Source organism: Thamnophis sirtalis, unplaced genomic scaffold (assembly GCF_051295495.1).
Source record: "Thamnophis sirtalis isolate CommonGarterSnake01/CBP01778 unplaced genomic scaffold, rThaSir2_p1.2 scaffold_1, whole genome shotgun sequence".
Lineage (NCBI taxonomy): Eukaryota > Metazoa > Chordata > Lepidosauria > Squamata > Natricidae > Thamnophis > Thamnophis sirtalis.
Window position 1 is genome coordinate 66,241,585 of NW_028261381.1, and position 21,895 is coordinate 66,263,479.

The 21,895-nt window shown below is 41.1% G+C and overlaps 1 protein-coding gene across 2 annotated transcripts; it reads right to left on the minus strand.

The window, feature by feature from the left end:
- Positions 1-1,210: 1,210 nt before the first annotated feature.
- On the minus strand, positions 1,211-20,907 carry PATL1 (PAT1 homolog 1, processing body mRNA decay factor). 2 transcript variants are annotated; one of them, XM_087714498.1, is made up of 19 exons: positions 20,754-20,907; positions 17,032-17,143; positions 16,522-16,736; positions 16,335-16,409; positions 14,484-14,678; positions 14,064-14,165; positions 13,073-13,162; positions 12,495-12,700; positions 12,316-12,405; positions 9,691-9,874; positions 9,256-9,379; positions 8,014-8,111; positions 7,779-7,838; positions 7,208-7,356; positions 6,365-6,524; positions 4,674-4,829; positions 3,589-3,680; positions 3,119-3,268; positions 1,211-2,309 (listed from the first exon to the last, which is right to left on the minus strand). In XM_087714498.1, the coding sequence occupies exons 1-19, from the start codon at positions 20,766-20,768 to the stop codon at positions 2,288-2,290; spliced, it is 2,295 nt and encodes a 764-aa protein (XP_087570624.1). In that variant the 5' UTR covers positions 20,769-20,907; the 3' UTR covers positions 1,211-2,287. The 2 variants fall into 2 exon arrangements, with proteins under 2 accessions (XP_087570624.1, XP_013913933.2); XM_014058458.2 differs by having other exon boundaries at positions 16,335-16,412.
- Positions 20,908-21,895: the final 988 nt, after the last annotated feature.

Consider the following 21,895-nt stretch of genomic DNA (forward strand, 5'->3'; position numbering starts at 1 on the left):
TCACTTTCAAATAAGAAAATCTAGAGGACAGGAGGAGGGTCTGTGCTTAGATAGATGATTCACTGTTTTCACAAACTAATATGGAAAGTTAGCAAGACAAGCAATGAGCTGTGGACCATGAAGCAACTGCGCTCACGAGCAGCCATCCGGCAAACCCCCATTCCAGCTGGGCACAGCGCCATTCACTGACCTAGGGGTATCGCCAAGCTGCGTGAGTGCCTGTTCACCGCCGCCCAGCTCCCGCGGCTTGGCGCCTTCGAAATGCCAGTGAAAGGCGCTCTGCACGGCTGGAGAGGACGGTTGCGCGAGCGGCTGTTCCGCTCCTGCTTGCGCGCCTCCTAGCCTCAAGATTCCCTGGCCCAGCTCTCCCCGCAAAGCCAGAGCACCTCCGCTGCTGCCGCCGCAGCCATCACAGCATGGCTTTTTCGGCGGCTTCCAAACCGAGTCTTCTGGCAGTAGCCGCTCTGGGTTGTGGGCCAGCTGCCGGCAGAGTGTACAACCATAGACCGTACGCACAGAGCGTGATGGCGGAGATGCCCTGGCTCTGCAGGGAGAGCTGGGACCGGGCATTGTGAAGCTGGCAGGCGCATGAGCAAGAGCGGAACAGCTGCTCATGCAACGCCCCTCTCCAGCCGTACAGAGCGCCATTCACTGGCCTTTCGAAGGCACCAAGCCGCGGGACCCGGGTGGCGGCGAACAGGTGCTCACACGGCTTGGCAATACCCCTAGGTCAGTGAATGGCACTGTGCTCAGCTGGAAAGGGGGTTTGCCGGGTGGCTGCACGTGAGCGTGGTAGCTTCATGGCTGTTGTGTTGTGCTGCTGTGACAGCGCAACACAGCCATTCGCCCATGAGGCTGTGCCCAGCTCTTTGGGAGGCTGCTCACAAGAGAGCAGCTGCTCGGCAACCCCAAAACAATAAACCCTCCCCTCATAATAAGGCCCAAGCCATATTTTGTGGGTAAAAAGAAAATAAGACCCTGAAAATAAGACCCTGTCTTATTTTCGGGAAAACACGGTAGTGTTTTCTCATTAGATCAATTTAATTTTTTCAGATATATGTTGTAGGAATCCTTAATGCACACATTAATCTTGTGTTATATTTTCCTAACATCAGGGATATATAATTAATCTTGTCTCCCCAAACACCCTGGAGTTTGTGTAACAAGAGATGAACCAGATATACAGATAAACCACACCTATACGCTCCCCACAAGTATAGATTTTTTTTATTTACAATACCCTATAAAAATGTAAATTTAGAAATTTTCATTAATCATAACCAAACCAAAAAGTAAAAGCACAATAATAATGGACCACTTGATCGTGTATACTGAAGGAGTAACAGTGGGGGCGAGGGCTCAAGGAAGGGGTGAAATGTCCTATAGAATGTGGTTTCAAGAGGAAAATAGGGGAAGAGAATACTGTGGAGAAGCAGCCAGTTAGTAAGAGGAGTTCACTGCTTAGAGGATGCCTACATGTGCAAATTGTTTTTAAAAACAGAGTAAAAATTAAAAAACCTCACCACATTCCAAAAAAATAAAAGACAACCCAGCAGTACTTAGCAATGTATGATACCAAAATTCAGTTAAGATTAATCTGCTCTAGAGGAATTCATTCCTGGTACCTTCTTGGTTAGTCTACGGGGAGATCTTGGCCAGCTTGAAGCAAGGTGCAGGTTAAGAGACAAGCTTAGGTAGAAAATGAGTCTTGGGAAGACTAGACACGTGTGCAAAGATGATGTTGCTTCATCACAAGGTTCAGAAAGATGACTACTTTGTAGGGAATGGGCAGCACTACAATGCGGCATCTACCACAGGAAGAGCAGAAAATAGACTCAGTGGGTCAATCAAGAGGAATTCCCATCATCTAAAAACACACTCCAACGTTATCAGAGGCACGGAAACATCAGGCCTCTCCATTTCCACAATAAAACGACACCACTACCCCTTGGCTCTGGGTTGTTAGCAGTAATACAGGAAGGGTCTCTTTTCTCTAATAGTCCATCAGTAGTGTAGTGGGCAGAGGGATCTGTGTAGGGAAGAGAAGCCATTGCAAAAGTGCTAAGGAAAAGGATGGCGGAGCTTGGGTAGAATTCAATTCAAGGGCATGCAGAAGGAAAAGCACCACCCCAACCAAGCTCAGGGCAAGAGAGCAATCTTCTGTGTTGGGCCAGAGACATAACCCTATAAGGATTTATTTGAAGAAGGCACTGCCTCCTCTTTGCCCACTAAAAGATGCTGGAGTGACAGCAATGATGGACCAGCATGACCACACTCTTGAGGCCTTCTACCGTATTCCTTGGATCAACCTGAAATAGGGAATAAAAACCATGAGATGGGCTATAGCAATACTAGCCAGAAAGGTAAAGTTTTTTTCAGTATATAACTTCCAAGCAAAAACTGACAATCTGATTAAACAAATTTAAAAGCAGTACAGCAGAACCCATCTTTGAAATAAAGAGAATTATTTATAAATAATGTGAATAAGATTACATGTTTTCACTGCATGACCTTACAGTCTAAAAAAGACCACGAGGAAATAGGCATGAATAAAGCATGAAATTTGCATTACACCCTTCTACATCTCATTTTAATAGGCTAAAAATATTTTGCAGAAAACATTTCAACCTGATTCAATGCTCTGCTCATATAATGTCTTTGACATTTAATGACATTACAATTATTTGATTCGGAATACCCATGTTTCTCTTTCCCGCCTACCTATTTTCTTTTTTAAGCTTGTGTTACAGAAATACTGTGGGAGTTTTAGAAGACTGTATAAACACACATAACATCTAAAGTGTCCCTCCTTTTTATATACATTATTTGCTACTTTAATAACCCCATCTTTCCCTCAGGAGCTCAAAGTGGCATATCTCCCGCCATTTTTCCCTACAACAATCCTGTGAGGTAGGTTATACTAAGACAGAATGATCAATACCACCTTCTCCAAACCCTTCTTCACTAATATTCTTTATTTCTTGTTTCTTCCCACTTGTTTCTAACCACTGAGCCGAGGTGGCTTAGAGAGGGCTGAAAGCCCTATGAAGCGGTATATAAGTCTAACTGCTATTGCTATTGCTATTCCCTTATTATATGGATAACAGGACATACTTACTGCAATTTTGTCTCTAGCACATTCAGCTTTTGTTGATCAACATAGCGAGAAAAGAGGGATAAAAGATTAGAGGGAGTAGATACTGGCTTAGCCAAGACCGCCTGAGGGATTCGAAGAAACTCCCTAATTGCCATGATCATCACTTCCGTCCTGCCAAGGACAAAGTAACAATGGTTGTGAAAACAGTGAATTTTATTCAGTGTTCGATACAGAAATTAAACTGCCAACTGTGGAATTGCCATGGAAAATGTTCCATTAAGTAAGCTGGCTTTATAGTCTGAACAACTTTTAAAAGTCTAAATAACTGCTCCTCAACCTCAACAATTTTAAAATGTGTGCTCTAACTCCCAGAATTGACTGGGAATGTTGGCTGGGAAATTCTTGGGAGTTTACATTTACGCATCTTAAAGTTGCTAAGGCTGAGAAACACAAGTCTAAATGTATCCAACATACACTGTTTTAAGACTCACCACTGATTATCTTGTGTGAGTTCTGTGACAGAATCTGAACTCTGCAACTCCTCTCCTCGACTTAAGACCAAGTATAACAAAGAGAGGCCAAACTAAAGAATGGGGAAAAACAAAACAACAACAACAAAAAAATTACATCTGCATACTGCAAAGCAAGTCACGTATTGACACTCTCCCAAGTCCCAAAAAAGAAAGTATCCTAGCTTACTGCCTGGAAAAATGCGGGTTTGTGGCTGACCATAAACATTTTGTGACCCTGAAAGATTGCCTACTTTTGCACCAAAGCAATTCTCAATTATAGTCAAAAGAAAGCTAGAGTGATAAAAAGCATGCAAAGCAGTCAGGCATCTCAAGAATTACCACATAATATAGGGAGGGAAAGTGATACCACCTCAAGAGCTTCATTGAACAGGTGGTACAAAAGCATTCCTATGCTAACAACTATATCCAAGCTACATTACAGACTAAGTGTCATAGATTGTCTTCCCTTCATTCCTCAAAGTCATTTCTGGGAGAGGGAAAACTCTGAAATTAGCATGATTCCCTATTTCAGAGCAGCAGAAGTGAAAGAACCACATTAGCTTCTAATATAGGTAGTCCTTGACTTATGACCATCTGAAATTATGACTGCCCCCCAAAAGGGGACTTACAACCTGGATTTGTATGATTGGGTCATACCAATCATACAAATCAGACCAATGATTGGGTCCAGTGCACAGTCACATGAGTGAACTTCAAGCCCTCGGCATTTATGGTCATTTGCAGCATCCCAGGTTCACATGACTTGATGGTATTGCTGCACATTGGTACTTATTTCTGGTTTTTGTCAAAATATGTCTATAGTGAACAATTAGTTCACTTAATGACCATGGTGTTTGCTTAATGACCATGGATTTCCTTAATAACTACCGCAAAAATGGTCATACAGTTGGATAGGTTCACTTGACAGTTACAACGTATGACTGTAATAGGCAGGCTCCATTACAGTCATATGTTGAGTATTGCCTATACATCCTGAAAAGAAGTAGCACCCTAAACTGGAACCATCAGGCAGGTACAGAGGAAGCAAAATAAGAATTAGAAACCTTGTTCTGGAGAACTGCTGTGAGGTGGAGGTTGGCAGCTGTGGTCACTGTTGCACTGTGAGGTAGGTTCATTAGCTGTTGTAGGATGCTGGTAACAGTTCCCAATGGAAGATGATAAAGAACAAGGGAAAAGGGCCTCAAGAGGCAGGGAAGCACCTAAAGGAGGTTACATTAAAAAACACATGTTACTTAGACATGGCACGCACCTCACAAAGAGATGGCGGGAACAAATCTAGAGTACCACACCAATTTCTAAATTTTTCAATCTAGTAGAAATTATGGCACTTTTTAATTTGCTAAACAAGAGTAAATAATTTCAGTGGAAGAAGTTACTGGAAAAGAAAAGGGGGAAAGGAGAACTAAACTACCGTATTTTTCGGAGTATAAGACGCTCTGAAGTATAAGACACACCTAGCTTTTTTTTTGGGGGGGGAGGGAGAAACAAGGGAAAAATATCTGCCTCCCAGCAATTTGCCTCCTTGCAACAAACAGCAAACAGTACAGACAATATACACAGTCTGTAGTGTTATATTTCAGACTATACTTGTACAGATGCTGTTAAAATTGATGTGGCTTTCTGGAAGTATAGTTAGTCTCTGCTATTTAAAAGAAGATACAATAGCACAGGGCCTCTTCAGATCAAGCATTTATTTTAAAAAGCTTCTTCATTTTGTTAAGTTGTCTAGAACAATAATAAAGCAGTCTTTTTTTAAAAAAGTCTAATAATTTGAACATTTTATAGGCATTTATAGTTATTGACTTTCCTCCTTGCAGCAAACAGCCTGATTAGCACAAGAAAAAAAATCTGCCTCTGCCTCCCAGCAATTTGCCTAGTGAAGCAAACAGCAAGTTTCATTTTCAGTTTCTCCAGATCAGCCTCTTGTTTGCTGCAAGGAGGTAAATTGCTGGGAGGCAGAGGCCAAAGGGTTGGGGCCAGTGGGTGTGTGGAGCTACATAAGACGCACCCAAGTTTTCATCCTCTTTTAGGGGGAAAAAGAGTGTGTCTACTCCGAAAAATACAGTATATTACATATGGAATTAAATTACAGCAAGGCTATTAAGTTTGAAACCAATTAATTAATGAATCTTGTCACTTTCGTAAGCAGCTATCTATTGACTAGAGTCTTTCTGGATTAAATGAACTCAAATACTCAAAAGTTTTAATACCATATTTTACTATAAATATTCTAGGTATCTTCATTCAAATGAACCTTTATTTCCATATATGTATTATATAACAGAGAAGCATCTGAGTAACAACAAATAGAAAATATAGACTGTTTCTTTTCCTTTCTCAAGAGAATACATTAAAGTATACAAAGGAATTTCTGAATGCTAAAATTCAGGATTATGAATTACACAATGGTGTCCTTTAAATGTTTCAGACAAAACTTTCAATGACACCATTCCTCTGCAAACTAGATTAGTCTCAACCCTGCTGGCCTTCCACAAGACCTGGCTTTTCTCTCAGATACAGGGGTCAGAAAATGATTGAGATCATAAGTTGTGTGAATTTGCTGTCTGACTGGTTATCTTCTGCATACTTTTTTCTCATTAGTTTTGTATTTTGTTTCAATGTTTTTATTGTGCTAGCCACCCACAACTGCTTTATGTGAGGCGGGTGCCATAGCAACAACAACAATGATGATGATAATAATAATAATAATATTTTGTCTTCAGGTTTCATTTACCTCATCTTGAGCATCTTTCTTGATTAGAAAGGGCAAATTCCTGGCTGTTGCCATTAGTATCTCAGCTGCTTGTTCACTGGACAAGAAAGGTAGGATCCGTGCAACTAGATGTTTTCCTTTACGTATACACATAATCTGCACAAAAGGGTCATCACTAAGTCTGATGGAAGAGGATATATAACTTTCAGTTAGAAACCAAACATGTAAATGGTCTTTATATTTTCCAAGTAAAGCAGATTTCATGATCTTGGAATAACTTCTGAATTTACAGCTTTACCACCAGCATGAAATTTATGCCATGAAATTTATGTTTTTTAATCATAAATGTATGGATCTATGCCAAACCATCCTGAAATATATAACAGAGTGATATGTAAATGATTTTATTATGGGCTGTTTCTCTGATTTGATGTTTTTATCTGTTTCTATTTTCTTTCTAGTTTTGTACACTGACCAGAGTCCATTGGAGTTGGGTAGCTAATAAATTCAAATAAATAAACTTTCACTGGGAGTTGTACTAGCTATATTAATGTCAAATGTCATTTTTTTGCTTGTACTATCTTAAGCTGACCTAGCAATTAAGTGATTTGGAAGGTACATTCAGCTCTCTTTTGAGAAGCAAGGGACAAACTGGGAGAAGTTGTTACAATTGTTGTGACAGCAGCATTAAGCATAGGTCCCAAAATAATAGTAGTAAGGCATGGTGGAAAGGGGAAAACAAACCCCAAAATTACTTATTTTTGTACTTTCTGATACAAGAAATCTCTTACTAAACATTAGAGAGGAATTCAAAACAGCATTTTCTTTATTGAACTGTTAGTATTCTACCAGGTAGTTTCTTACCTTTCTTGATTGGGCACCTTTCCCCTCAGATTGTCATACATGTCACAGATTTTCTGCTTTCTCTCCTCCATCAAGGCCAACCTGTCCTCCTCCAAGCTCAAAAGGTAGCGCCTCTCATAGTCTTCTACATCCAAGAGGAGGCTATATGTCTAGGTACCAACATACAGATTTTAGACATGTCATCTAACATTCCAACACTTCCAAAATTTGAAAATGGTTTTGAACCGATGAATCAAGTCCATGCTTTATTGACAGTATGTATGGACAGATTTCTGATTTAAACAGGCAAGCATCTGGCTTGGTAAACTAGTCTATTTGTTTAAGCTCATTTCACTTATTTGGAAACAGCATTATAAGAACGAAGTTAATGCAATAATTGTGGTTAATTTTGGTTAAGCTACTGGAAGGATGTCCTTCCAGGGGACTATTGTTGAAACTGTAGCTTAATTCAAGTCAGTACTCCTGTTGTTTTGTACTATGGAACTGATTTCAATTAATCTGCTATTATCAGCAGGATTATCAGTAATTATTTTTAATCTGAAGATGGATGAGGAATTAATGCCAAACTCACTTTTTCAATAGTGAAGAGAGTCTGGCGCCTTTTATCTCGAACCTGCTTCTCCTTAGTTTCCTAAGGAAGAGAAAGAAATTACAGCTGAATGGACATATATTATTCAGAAAATTTCTCTCCCACAACGTGAGAAGAAAATTCAAAAATTTCCCTCTCATAGTTGAAAGGAAAAACATGAAATAGTAAGACAAAAGTTCCAGTCAAGGACAAAGTAATTATCACAAGAGGAACTTACATCTTCCTCTCCTCTTAAAGTCACGATAGCATCTATCATTTTGCGGGGATTGTTCACACTGGATACGGTCAGCTTCCCTAGTGAGCCCTCAAACTGCACTGCAAGAACAGAAGAGAAACAATGCAGATGAGTCTGATGAGTCAAAACTGTTTGTCTGAAACTCTTGTGATCTTTACATATTCTTTGGACATCTAGTCCAGTGATGGCTAACCTTTTTGTCGTCGTATGCCAAAATGCAATGTACGTGTGACCTCACCCATGCCCCGCCCCCTGCCCTCACAATCCCCCGCATGCATGTGCAACCCCCAGCGCATGCATGTGTGACCCCCCCCCCGGTGATCTCCCACCCTCAATTTTTGGCTTCCAGGTTGGTGCAGGTGACTTTCCAGGCCGGTACAAGTGACTTTCCAGGTCCAAAACGGGGCGTGGGGGCGCTGCGCAAGGCCCAAAATGCAATGCGAGTGCTCCCACCCCCGCACATACGCAGCAGACTCAAAGACCAGCTGGCTGGCACAAGGCGCACACATATGCAAGGTGGAGCTGGGTTGGGGCAATGGCTGGCGTGCCATAGGTTCTAGTCTTTCTGCAAGTTAGATAATAAAGCCAAGTATGGACAAGAGCCGAGGTGGCGCAGTGGTTAAATGCAGCACTGCAGGCTACTTCAGCTGACTGCAGTTCTGCAGTTTGGCTGTTCAAATCTCACCGGCTCAGGATTGACTCAGCCTTCCATCCTTCCGAGGTGGGTAAAATGCGGACCCGGATTGTTGTTGGGGGCAATATGCTGACTCTGTAAACCACTTAGAGACGGCTGAAAGCCCTATGAAGCGGTATATAAGTCTAACTGCTATTGCTATTGCTCTGTTTTGACTTCCCTAAGAGCTCACATCTGTCTACCCCTACAAAATGTTTCTATTCCTTGGTGTGCATATGGTTGCTTTCCTTTACGTCCTCTACAGTATTATGCTAAATCTATTGCAGTAGAATTGTAGAACTGCTGTACATGGGAGTAAAATTAAACATCATGTATGCGCATGAGGGGAAGGAATATTTTCCCTGAATATAGGAAGCAAAGAAAATACTAAGAAACACATCTTTCCAATGGATGAATTTTCTAGTTGCAGATTCTTAATTACCTTAGTTATGATATCTCAATCCCCCTCCATTCCATTCATGCACATCTATATTTTATCTCCCACGTACTGCATATATAGAGCAGCCTCTTCCTATACAACAGAAACTTACCTGGTTTATAGGCATGCTCTAGTTTCGCCACTTGTGGGGTGATTAGTTTTGTACGCTCTTTTTTAGGACCGTCGCCATGCATCTCCTCAGCTGCAGACAATTTTTCTAGCTTCTGAAAATAGTTCTAAAGCATCAAAAAGTTGGTTAGAAGCCAGCTTGAGCAGCATGAGCTTGACATATTTTAGAACAAAATAAAAATCCACTATCCCACCCAAACAATAAAGATAGACAGAAACTTTGTATAAATGACCTGCAAAGAGAAGAGGAATATAAGGAGAATGTGATAATTCCCTTCCACCTCCCCCCACTGCATCTGTTTTGTCACTCTCTTATCTATCCAAGCACCCTTCAGATGCTACTGCCTGCATCTTCCATGAAGCATAACCAGGGACTACAGAATTAACAGTCACTTGTTCAAATAGGTGGAATACCAACCTGATAGTAGAAGTCATCCAAATAGGGATCAGTGCTTTGCAGCTGCATCATTTGGATCTTGGATACCCAATCTTTCTCCCGTTGCAGCATAAGATTAGCATAAGGGTCCTTCCTGATCTGCTCTTGGTGGTTATTTCGGTGGTTCCCTCGGTCCCCTGCTGACCCATTTAGATTCCTGTGTTGACTAAAAGAAATGCAACATAATCCGGCAAAATGCAATTAACAGCTGTATTCTGTATCTTTTGAAGAAAATACTTTGGAACAATGGCATGCGACTTACAGTTGCAAGAAAAAGTATGTGAACCCCTTGAGGTTATGTGGAGTTTTGCATGAATTGGTCATAAAATGTGCTCTGAACTTCATCTAAGTCACAACAATAGAAAAACACAGTCTGCTGAAAATAACATTACACAAACATTAGATGTTGCCATGGTTTAATTGAACATGTAAACATTCACAGTGCAGGGAGAAAAAAGTATGTGAGCCCCTAGCCTAATGACTTCTTCAAGAGTTAATTGGAGCCAGGAGTGAGCCAACCTAGACTCCAATCAGTGTGATGATATTGGATGTATTGCTGACAGCTGTCCTGCCCTTTAAAAACACACACCTGTTTTGGGTTTACTGGTTTCAAGAAGCATTGTCTGATGTGAACCATGCCTCACAGAAAAGAGCTCTCAGAAGACCTATGATCAAGAATTGTTGACTTGCATGAAGCTGGAAATGATTACAAAAGTATCTCCAAAAGCCTTGATGTTCATGTGTCCACGGTAAGACAGACTGTCTACAAATGGAGAAAGTTTAGCACTATTGCTACTCTCCCTAGGTGTGGTCGTCCTGTAAAAATGACTGCAAGAGCACAGCGCCGAATGCTTCATGAGGTAAAGAAGAATCCTAGAGTGTCAGCTAAAGATCTACAGAAATCTCTGGCATATGCTAACATTTTTGTTGACACATTTACAATAAGGAAAACATTAAACAAGAATGGAGTACATGGGAGAACACCATGGAGGAAGCCATTGCCGTCCCAAAAAAATATTGCAGCACGTTTGAAGTTTGCAAAAGAGCACCTGGATGTTCCACAGCACTACTGGTAAAATATACTGTGGACAGATGAAACCAATATTGAGTTGTTTGGGAAAAACACACAACACTATGTCTGGAGAAAAAAAGGCACAGCACACCAACATCAAAACCTCATCCCCACTGTAAAACATGGCGGAGGGAGCATCATGGTTTGGGGTTGCTTTGCTGCCTCAGGGCCTGGACGGATTGTTGTCATTGATGGGACAATGAATTCCAGAGTTTATGAAGACATTTTGCAGGAAAACGTACGACCATTTGTCTGCCAACTGAAGCTCCGCAGAGGATGGGTGATGCAACAGGACAATGACCCAAAGCATACAAATAATTCAACAAAACAATGGCTTCAACAGCACAGAATACACCTTCTGGAGTGACCCAGTCAGAGTCCTGACCTAAACCCAATTGAAATGTTGTGGCATGACCTTAAGAGAGCGATTCATACCAGACATCCCAAGAATATTGCTACAATGAAACAGTTTTGTGAAGAGGAGTGGTGCAAAATTACTCCAGATCGTTGTGCAGGTCTGATCTGCAACTACAGGAAACGTTTGGTTGTGGTTATTACTGCCAAAGAGGGTCAACCAGTTATTAAGTCCAACGGTTCACATACTTTTTCCTCCCTGCACTGTGAATGTTTACATGTTATGTTCAATTAAACCATGGCAACATCTAATGTTTGTGTAGTATTATTTTCAGCAGACTGTGTTTTTCTATTGTTGTGACTTAGATGAAATTCAGAGCACATTTTATGACCAATTCATGCAAAACTCCACGTAATCCCAAGGATTTCACATACTTTTTTTTGCAACTGTATAAAGCACAAGTCCATCCTAAGCAGAGCAAACCGCTTTTAAGCAAATTTCTGCAGCTGTCGTGAAAGACAGCTCCAGATAAGTATAACATTACAATGTAATTTCAATCAATAACATGTTTTGATAGGGCAAACTATCAAAAGGCTGACTACTACTTTCAGTGAATAGCGCAATGAAGAAACAGAAGTGTAAATGGCAGATAGGGGGACAGGTATCCAGTGCAGATATTTTCTCAAGAATGCATGAAAAGCCTTGTTGAAAAGAGCTAACCATCCATCAAGTCCAAAGGTTCACTGCTTGCTCTATAGAAATGCAGAAGAGGAATACACTTCCCCGTCTGTTCTTCTTGTCTAGTCAGCAGATGCTTTGCTTATGGAAATTCAATTTTAAGCATTATGGCTAATAACTAACAAAAGTCTATAGATTGGTCTAATACAGTACTCTGGATTTTCTCTCTCCCTGCAATATATTTCTGAAATTTTTCATAGAGCTTTTAAAGAGATTATTCATTTTCCCATAGTTGCTTCTGCCCTCCAGCCCATTCCCAGAATTCTTGATTTATATGTTTCTAAGCACAATCATGTTACTGCGCAAGTCGCTTGGGACAAACACAAAAAATGGGTTATTTTGATGCAAAGCACATGGAGCTCTGACCTCACCGTTTGCAGTGTGAAAGCAATTAGACTCTCCTTTATCTTCATGAAAGCAAAGAAGCGTATTGGCTACTCACTTCCTGTTCTGCTGCTGTCTCTGGTGCAAGAGTCGTCGATGTTGTGGATGAAGGTGAGTTGTATCTGGCCTGAACATCTGTGGCCGAGGCCTGGAAAATAAAAGATCCTCCTCAGAAAGGGCCACGGAGTGTTCACAAACACAACTCAGTATGTTAAAAGGCGGGTGGAAGAAGGTTACCGTAAATTCTGCAGGTGAGCTCCAGGACATGTGGAGTGGTGTTGTGATGGTGGCGTAGCTGGTGCCCCAAAAAAGGCACGAAAGCCACCGGCTGGAGGCATCATCTGTCCTACTCGGCCCTGGAGCAGTTTTGGATTCATGGGTGCAAGAGGGCTGCCAACAAGACCAGAGACCCGTGCAAACTGGCTGGGAGACATCCTCCCTGCCTACAGAGTGGGAGAGGGAAAGCAGAAGCATCAGATCTTCAACCACCCATACAGACTTGTTTATAGCTCCGCTGTTCCTAAATGCATGAATCAGGAAGTGATAGAGACAAATGTAAAGAGGAAGAACTTGTATAGCAGAAGTGAAGGTCCCAGCGGGATGAAGGGAAGAAAGCTGCATGTAAGAAAGGAAGAGAAACAAGGGACAAAAAAGAAACAGGGCCAAGATAGACAATGAATCTGATTTAATTTAAACATACAATTAGCAAATTCAGGGTTTCATGCATCTTTGGGATTTTAGGTTTCGCTCCTCATGCAGAAAATGCTGCACCCATTAATAATGGAAATGAGAAGGAGTAGTAGGCTGATGCTTACCTGTGCTCCTCCTAGTAGCTGTGCTCTCTGGAGGTGGGTAAGAACAGGAGTAACATTAGGAGGGAACGGATGGCCTAAGAGGGAGTTGTTCTGGTAAAAGAAATGGAATACTTGAATTCTTAAGGTAAAATTTAGTTTGCTTCTATATACATTCAGAAGGAGAAAGGAAAATGCAAAACTAGAAATGCTTGAACAATCATAGAGAAGCAGAAATACTACTTATTCATTTGTACATAAAGTATCCAGAATAATTACGTTAAAATACCGAATTAATTTGGACAGCACCAAAATGAACATGTAATTAATTTTTTAAAATATCTTGTATGTATAGCAATTATTTCTATCATACAGATAGGATAAAGAAAGAGGAAAGTGAAAGAGGGAGGCTGAGCAATTCAATATAAAAGGCAATATTTTTTAACAACAGAATGCCATACTTCATTGAATGGCCAATAAGATCTGTAGATCACAAACCCCTGAAGGGCTAAGTATGGTTTACAGCCACTAGCACGGAGTTAATGCTGAAACCAACAGTTTCATTGTGAGAGACCTGAAAGTCTTTATAAATTGTATAAAAATAAAAGGATATGATTATTTTTCAATATTCCTTATTTGCAAAATGAAAAGCTAAAGTCATATGTCCATCTTTCCAAAACTAATAGCTTTCAGAAGTGTTAGGATTACATTAATTTCCAAAAGTCCCACTCTTCTTGAAGCCCCCAGGTTATGGAAGTCAGAAATGTAGGGAGATTGCTCTGGGAGTTTCCTTTCATTGACATGGTCTTTGCTGTCCATAGAGAATTAAATTTGCTTAAGATCAGAAATTATTATTTCAAAAAAGGGCAGGCTGATAATAGAATTTAAGAATACATTTATGACAAATCACCTTCAGGAACATTAGAAGGATAAAGTAATCCAGGAGGAAAGGGGAAGCAAGACTAATAATTATCAAAGGCCAACTCAACATACAAAACAAATGAGGCAAGACTACCGTTACATTGCAGAGCTGGTTTGGAGACATCCTCTCATTGAAGGGACTTGGATAACGTTGCTGAATTGGGACTCTGATGTGGACAGGCTTCGGACATAGGATCTGTTGAACAGAAAGGAGAAGAAAGTAGAGTAAGCATTCATGGCAAGTTGTTTAAGGCTCAACCACCAAATGTTTCTGCCAGTTCCAAGTTTAATTCCCAGTTACTTTCACAATGGAAATAGGACTGGAAAGTTCAGGTTGACATTGACACCATGTCAATTTGACAGCTGGCCAAAAAGAAATACATTCTCTACTGAAGGAGAGCTAGCATTCAGGGGATGCTATCGCTTATTACATTGCATTCTACTTTATTCTGTCCCTTTAAGCATCCTCTACCGTAGGTCCACGCACCTTTATTGTAGAGGGGGCAAACAATACCTGTTGGTTGAAGTTGGGCATGGTGGGCTGCTTAGGAGGTGTCCCAATAGGAACAGCCCTAACAGGAGGACTGCCAATAACTGGGGAGCATGATCGCCTGGGTAGAGCTCGCTCTGAGACATCTTGCTCCTCTTCCCGGGACTGCGAAGGCCTCTGTGGTAGGGCATATTCCAGCACAGATACGGAGGGCACTTCCTGAAGAGGAGAGAATCACATCTGGCATTCCCTTTAAATATTGCTTAATCAATATCTTTCTCAAGTAGCATTTAGACTGGTGGCTATCAAACAGTAAACAGAAGTATTTTTTTTGTGGCAAGCAAGAACTAGCAATGGAGGAGAAACATTCTTGTTAAATAAACATAGTACCTGCAGTTTTAGATACTAGATAGTGAGAAACATGGGATCCCTTTTCATCCGTGTTAACAGTTCTTTAGAGAAAGAGAGAGGGGGAGGGGGAGAAAGCGATGTGGGGGGGAGGGGAAGCAGGGAATGATAAATTCCGCCTCTAATTTAGAAGAATGACTCAGTAAGCAGGAGCAGAAAGGCTAGCAGGTATTGACAAGCAGTCGTTCTACCTTCTTCCTTCTCGATACATTAGATCTCACTCCCATAATTTTCTGTCAGCTAACTGAATGGGGACCAAGTTGGGAAAGGAAGGTACAAACTATCCAGCGTGAAATTGATTTAATCCTCATTTAAAGGGTCGTTCAATTTCTGATAACTAATTTTGTCTAATCTAAGTTTTAAAAATTCTACATTTTTTTAATAGGTAGTCCTTAACTTAAGCCTATTATTTTAGTTTTAGGTAGTGACATTTGTTAAGTGGCCACACCACGTGACCACAACTGGTTTTACAACATTTTTGGTAGTGGTTGCCCAAAGATCCTAGCAGAAGTAGTCCTCGACTTACTACCAAATTGAGCCCAAAATTTCTGTTGCTAAGCAAGACAGCTGATAAGTGAGTTTTGCCCTAATTTATACCCTTTTTGGCCACAACTGTTAAGTGAATCACTGCAGTTGTTAAGTTTGTAACACAGTCATTAAGTAAATTTGGCTTCCACATTGCCTGTCCTTGTTGGAGGTTACAGAAGACGATCACATGACCCTGGGACACTGCAACCCTCATAAATATATGCCAGTTGCCAAGCAGCTGAATGTAACTTTGGACAATCACTAAGCGAAGGCCTGTAAGTCAAGGAATGGTGATTTGGGGGGAAGGGGAGGAAATCATAAATTGTGGTCACGTGACTGTGGGATGCTGCAAACGGTTGCAAATTGGGCTAGCTGCCAAGTGCCCAAATGTGGTCACATGAGCACGGCAGAAGGGGATGCAGATGTTGGAACTTCAAATCCACGACGTAAATCCTTTTTTTTCAAGGCCTGTCGTACCTTCTAATGGTCACTAAGTGACCAGTCGTATGTTGACAACTACCCGTAATTTATTTTTGCAGAAAATTTTAGATAATCTATTAAAATGCTTTAATTTTACTCTGATTAAGCACAAACATCAAAGGTTCCAAAACATTGAGCAAGAGTTGCACTCCAAAGTCTCTAGCTGCTCCACCTGGACTATCAATAGATGAAACAAAGAGATAAGATATGGTGTGTTATTAATTATTTTTAGGGCACTTTGTTCCTTTTGCAAAACTTCAGTAACAGAGATTTCTTTCTATCCTTTGGCCATCCCGTTATGATAGCAACCTTTTTGGTTAAAAACAGATCCTTTATCAGCTACACGGCTCCTACATAGCTCCTTGAACATTATGTAAGAATGAATAGGGAAAGACAATATCTGACAGGAGAAACTAATATTCTTGATGATTAAGAAACACAATAAAAAGAACACTGAACCTGAGTGAGGAGTGGTCCTCTAATGCGCCTCAAAACTGAGGGTCCATCCCAGATGCTTGAATTGAGGCCACGTGGCTGCTGGGAAGAAGGAAACAAAAAATTAGTGAAATGGCTTTATTGTTACTACATGAACCAGTAAACATTGGATCCTATTTCTCCCCCATCATTTTCATCACTCGCTGCATACCTGTATCAGAGGCCGAGTCTGCACAGCCTGCATAATGGCTGGATCTTCCAATTCATTATCAATCACCATTTTGCTAAGCCTCTCTGCCAGGTTTTCCTCATGATCACCCAACAGGTCCATCTCATCCGTAACTCTGTGATCCACCTGCTCTGTTGAGGAAGCAGGCTTTTCTTCCAGCTCAGCCAATCTTTCGTGCGCTTCCTGCCAGTCATCGTCTACAAAGCAATGACACATACAGCATTTCCCTCACATTTCTCCCATGCAGTATTCCTTCACGCCTCATGTTATGCCTTTATCTCCCAGGCAGAAGATCATCGCCTTGGAATAGAGAGGGGCTTCCCCAGAACATCTACATTCAGCAGTGAACATAGAACCAATTTAAAAGTTACTCCATGGAGAAGACATGAGACTGATTACCTTAATTATGATATTACATGTATGGGCAGAAGGTATTAGAGAATCTCAGTCATATAAATAGAAAGTCAGGTTATATTAACTATACGAACTCACCAATTGCGCCAGCTCCAAATGTGTCATCGTTGAATTGATCGATATCCTCATCTTCCTCAGCCAAATTATGAAAGGCTTCTTCATCTTCATCTAAAGGGCAGTCCTCAAGGGACTTAAAATAAAGAAAATTTTAGCGATTTTAGCCCACTTCTACAGTAATCCAAAAATATTATTCTAGAAAAAAGTCTAGAAATCTGTTTTCCCCCAAAAGAAAACAAAACTAGACCCCCAATATCTATAATTTCACAAGTTAAGAGTTTAATATTGAACGTTAAATTCATATATCATATTAAATAACAAACTGGATTCACATTTTTTACTAGCCACAATGTTGTTTGTTTGGGTTTGAATTAACATCGCTTATGACCCAAAACAATTATGGTTTACTATTAATAATATATAATTTAGCACAATGTGCAAAGCCTGTCAACTATGGCTTCTTCAAGCCATTATTAAATAAACTATATTTCAGCACAATGCATCAATGAAACTAATTCTGAATGACTAACTTGATGGTTGGATACCACCTCTTCCAAAATACTTTGTTCTCCCCAGCAGAATCATTCTATATAAAATTGTAAATTTAATATCTGTATGCTTCCTCTTCCTTTTTAGCACAGCACATCTGTTTCATTCAGTGAATGACTGCAATCATGACCCAATTCAAGATATATTTAGATTAAATATATATTTTAGTTTCAAATCATAACAATCTTCTCCTCCCAACAGAAAATGAAAATGAATAATTTATCCATAGTGCGTACACAAATTTAAATTATGACAAGGAACAAATCATGAAGAAAGCAATTACCTCACACGTACTTTTATGTTCTCAACTCAATTAACTGCCCTATTAAATCCTAAACTATTATATCTTTTAGGAGTTAAGTATAGCTTAAATGCACATGTTAACATATAACAAACAGTTCTTCTTTTGCTTTTATCCTGGATACCAGAATCAGCCTATGATTGCAGGATAGAGCACAATAATGAAATTAAGTGTGCGCGCCCATGTGTGTGTAGTACTATAAAAGCATTTATGTAAAGTCTGCTTTAAAAGCAGAATAAAGTTAATTTGCAAAAACTTGTCTTTCTTCAAATAAAAGTAGTTATTTATCACATTGCCAATATTATTTATTCTGCAAGTTTTCCTTACATTATCTATCAAAACCTGTTTAGATCTTTGGACTTAAATGTAACCCACTGCTTTATTTCTCATATGTATATAATATATATAAAAGTAATGTTCTGTTGCAGAAAAGCTAGGGAGGAGAGAGAAGTAATGATGGAATGGGAAAAAGAATGCAATTTTCATTTTCTTACTTAAAGGGATCGATTTTATTAATGCCACCAGTCTACAGTACCTTCAACTACTCCTTCTAGTAACTATTTCTTCAACTACACAGACGGATAAAAGAGTGAAAGTGTAAAAACAAGGGTGTGATTACACACATTCATCTCCTTGTTTTTACAGTCATTGTTACAAGTACAAAATGCTTAATGGAATTTTAAGCATAATTGTTAAGTTAAGGGATCATGAGTTCATGTTCTTAGACTGATCTGGGAAAATTGTACCTGAATCACCTCAAAGCTTGAGCCACTTCAGTAATTTTAGAAATACAGACTAAGCATAATGTGATTTACTATGATTTAGTGAGTTATACGAACCCAGCTATACATTTACAGTGAAAGCCTGAAGCCAGAGTCACATATGGGCACCTCCACACTACATTACCAAAAACTAGTCATTTCTCATAATTTTAAAATAGTAAGCAAACAATAAACTGTAGCCATGATTCCAAAACTAGTGGCATAGCACTTTGGGGTGCCACAGGATACTTTGAATTTTTGAAACATACATTTCCAAAGCTGGATTTTGGATAGTCTTTTGGCCTAGGGGTGAAAAAAATTAGAGATACTAAGAGTGTGTAAATGAGAAAGTTTTGAATTTTCTAAAGCATAGGATAAACCTTTCATAGGTACACACACACACACACACACAAAACACCATGGGGGAAAGCCATCCTCTCTAAATGTATAGGTAACAATGAAAATGCTGAATCTACTGTGACTGCTGTCTCTCACAAATGTTATCTTTTCCATCTTATAGTTTAGTACGGGCCCCCAAACCTTTTGGGTGCCAGGGACCGGTTCTGTGGAGAAGTTTTTCCATGGATCAGAGGGGGGTGTGGTTGCATATGCTGCCTGCATGCCACACATTGGGCTTCACTTGTTTGTGTGAATGGGTTTCTGGTATTTCGGGGACTGGTGCCGGTTCATAGAACAGGGCTGAGGATCCCTGGTTTAGTACATTGTGCTAAACAGCCTTCTGTTCATCAGTTCTTCAAACATGAGTTAGTATATGATCCCAGGTGTAGAGTTGGTTATGGGGAAGACTAAAGTTGAGGTAAAATGGAGATTGTGTTACATGGAGCTTAGCTCATTAAATTGCTCAGAGAAAACAGCATCATATAATACTTTTGTATCTTCAACAGTCATGTTTGACCCACCAAACAAAATTCTAGCATCCTAGCATGCCTATGCCCTATAGTATTTGGATTACAACTCCTAGTCTTTTCAGCTAGTATTGGTGATGCTGACTAGGAACTCTGATGGCTATAGGTTCATGTGGAGGTCATCAGGTTAGAAAAGCTTACTGCACTTATATTCCTGCAGGTCTGAATCTTATAAACAGCATTAAGTTAAATGCTGAGAATAAGAGGAACCTATTCTAGTGTCTCAAAATCAATCCTAACCTCCACAGGCAACATCCAAATGAAAACTGAGATCAAAACAATAATGGAATTATCAACTAATGTCTATTTCTTCTTTTAAAAAATCCATTTTCATACTCATCTTTGCAGACAAAAGATTACTTCGACACGGCTGTTAAAAGCATCATTCTTAAGCAACATTTATAATTTTGATTACTGAACTTTCCAAGGCACCAGCTAGTTGCATACCTTCCCTGATAAGAGTTACTCTTTACCTCCAAATTTCCCAATCCCTAGATTTGTGTCCCGCGAACCAAACCTCCTCGTTCCCTTGCCTTCCAATCCTGAAGTACCATGTCACAGAGATATTAATTTACATGGATTACATCTAGCTAGGTTTCCCTTTCGGTAATTTTCTTCCCTGCGAAAAGGAATATAACTGATTCACGCCGGGGTCTCTAATTCAGCTCCACGTGTTTTCAAAGATACCAGCCCCTGGAGAATACAAGGAAAAAGGGGCGATCCTTAAAAGGCCCTGGGCAGCCAAAGAAGCTCCGGCACAGCTCGAAATAAATTATTATTATTATTATTATTTTGGTGCGGCAAAGCGGCTGCCGAGAGTCGGAGGAAGAGGCCAGCCTTCTTCCGCAAAGCATCGGCCGCCCTACAAGTCATCTCTGCCTTTGCCGCCTTGCGAGGAGACCGGAACTTGGATGAAGCAAAGAAAAGACCAAGAGGAGCCCGATCTTCCCCCCACTCACTCCCCACCCCCGAGATCTGCTCCGCTTGGCCAAGCCGGGCTAAATGCCCCCCCCCCGGCGTGCAGAGGGGGTGGGGAACCTCCCGCTGGTAGATGGAGCCTCCGCTCCGCAAATGCCGGGGAGCTCCCGCGGCGGGTCAAAGGTCACCGCAAGGGTGGTCCCTGGCCGCCTTCCCTTCCCGACGGAGGAGGCCCCGCCTGCGCGGGAGACCGGCAGCCTCCGCCGCGCGCTGCCGTCACCTTCTCACCTGGTAGCGGAACATGGTTGGCGGGGCGCGGGGGTCTCCCCCTCCCCCGCTGCCCGGGAGGCTCCGCGCGGACCCTGCTCTTCCCCGGGAACCCCGCCCCCCTGGTACGTGCTCCGCGTCTTGACGTATCACCTAAAGTCCACCACACAGATTTCCTCTTGCGTAGATGGATTCGGCGCGCATGCGTGCTTATGGACGCCGTTCCACCCGCTCTCGCTATTGAAAAAGAAAATGTGTGTCTCCCCCCCCCCCCGCACCTCGTCAGGGGGAGTGCCGCCTTAAAGGGGCAGGCGATGGTTTCTGTACCGGAAGCGCGCTTTCCCCGGCTATATATAGAAAGCCTTCGAATCAATTGTTGCTGCTGCGGAGCATACTGCATTGAAGTTTCTTTAGGGCTGTTTTCAAAATGTAGAATGTGATTTGACCTGGCTGCAATACCTGTTGGGAAGAACATAAAACAGCGAGGTCTTTTTCTGGGCTTCTGCGGCTTCCTTCCGCAGTAACCAGCACACAGTCTATCCCAACCCCCACCCCCGCTTTTGAACTAAGATATTCCCAACCAGTAATATAAGAATCTCAAAAGTTTGCTCAAAATCGGATCCGAATCAGCTGCCCGGCCATAAGTAACAGAAATAGAATAGAATAGAAACAGAAAACAAGAAAACACCCCCACTCACCCCTTTTTTTTTTTACTATTCTTCCTCTCACTTGGGTGAGACTGACATATATCTTGCTAATTTTCCCCTGATATCTTTCTTTCTTTCTTTTTAAAGAAAGATTCAGTTTTGACACCCTGTCAAAGAGTTTGGAAGAGAAAGAAAAAGCCTTTCACTGTGCCGCTGAGCGGATTTGTAAAAACAACCAGAAAGGCCCACTGGTCCAGCTGTTTTCCAACATGGGAAGGCATCCCAGTTAGCCCAGGACAAATAGTTGGGGAGGGCAATAACCATTGAGGGGAGAAGAGGAGGAGGTTGTGTACAATAGGTTTACTTTATTGATTAGCTCATAGGCCATATCAAACTACAGAGTTTGTGTCAATATAAAAGGAAGTATAGCAGGTGAATTAGACAACGTGACCCGAGCCAGTGCAAGCCAAAAACACAACTTTTGATGTGTGTAGCAGAAAAAATATGGGCCAAGGT

What these genes read in the sequence shown, in the direction of transcription:
- PATL1 (XM_014058458.2), bottom strand. An exon ending in CAGCAGTTCTCCAGAACAAG is followed by an intron (nt 3,681 to 4,673) that starts GTTTCTAATTCT and finishes CCCATTCTTTAG; the next exon opens with TTTGGCCTCTCTTTGTTATA. An exon ending in CTCACACAAGATAATCAGTG is followed by an intron (nt 3,269 to 3,588) that starts GTGAGTCTTAAA and finishes TGTCCTTGGCAG; the next exon opens with GACGGAAGTGATGATCATGG.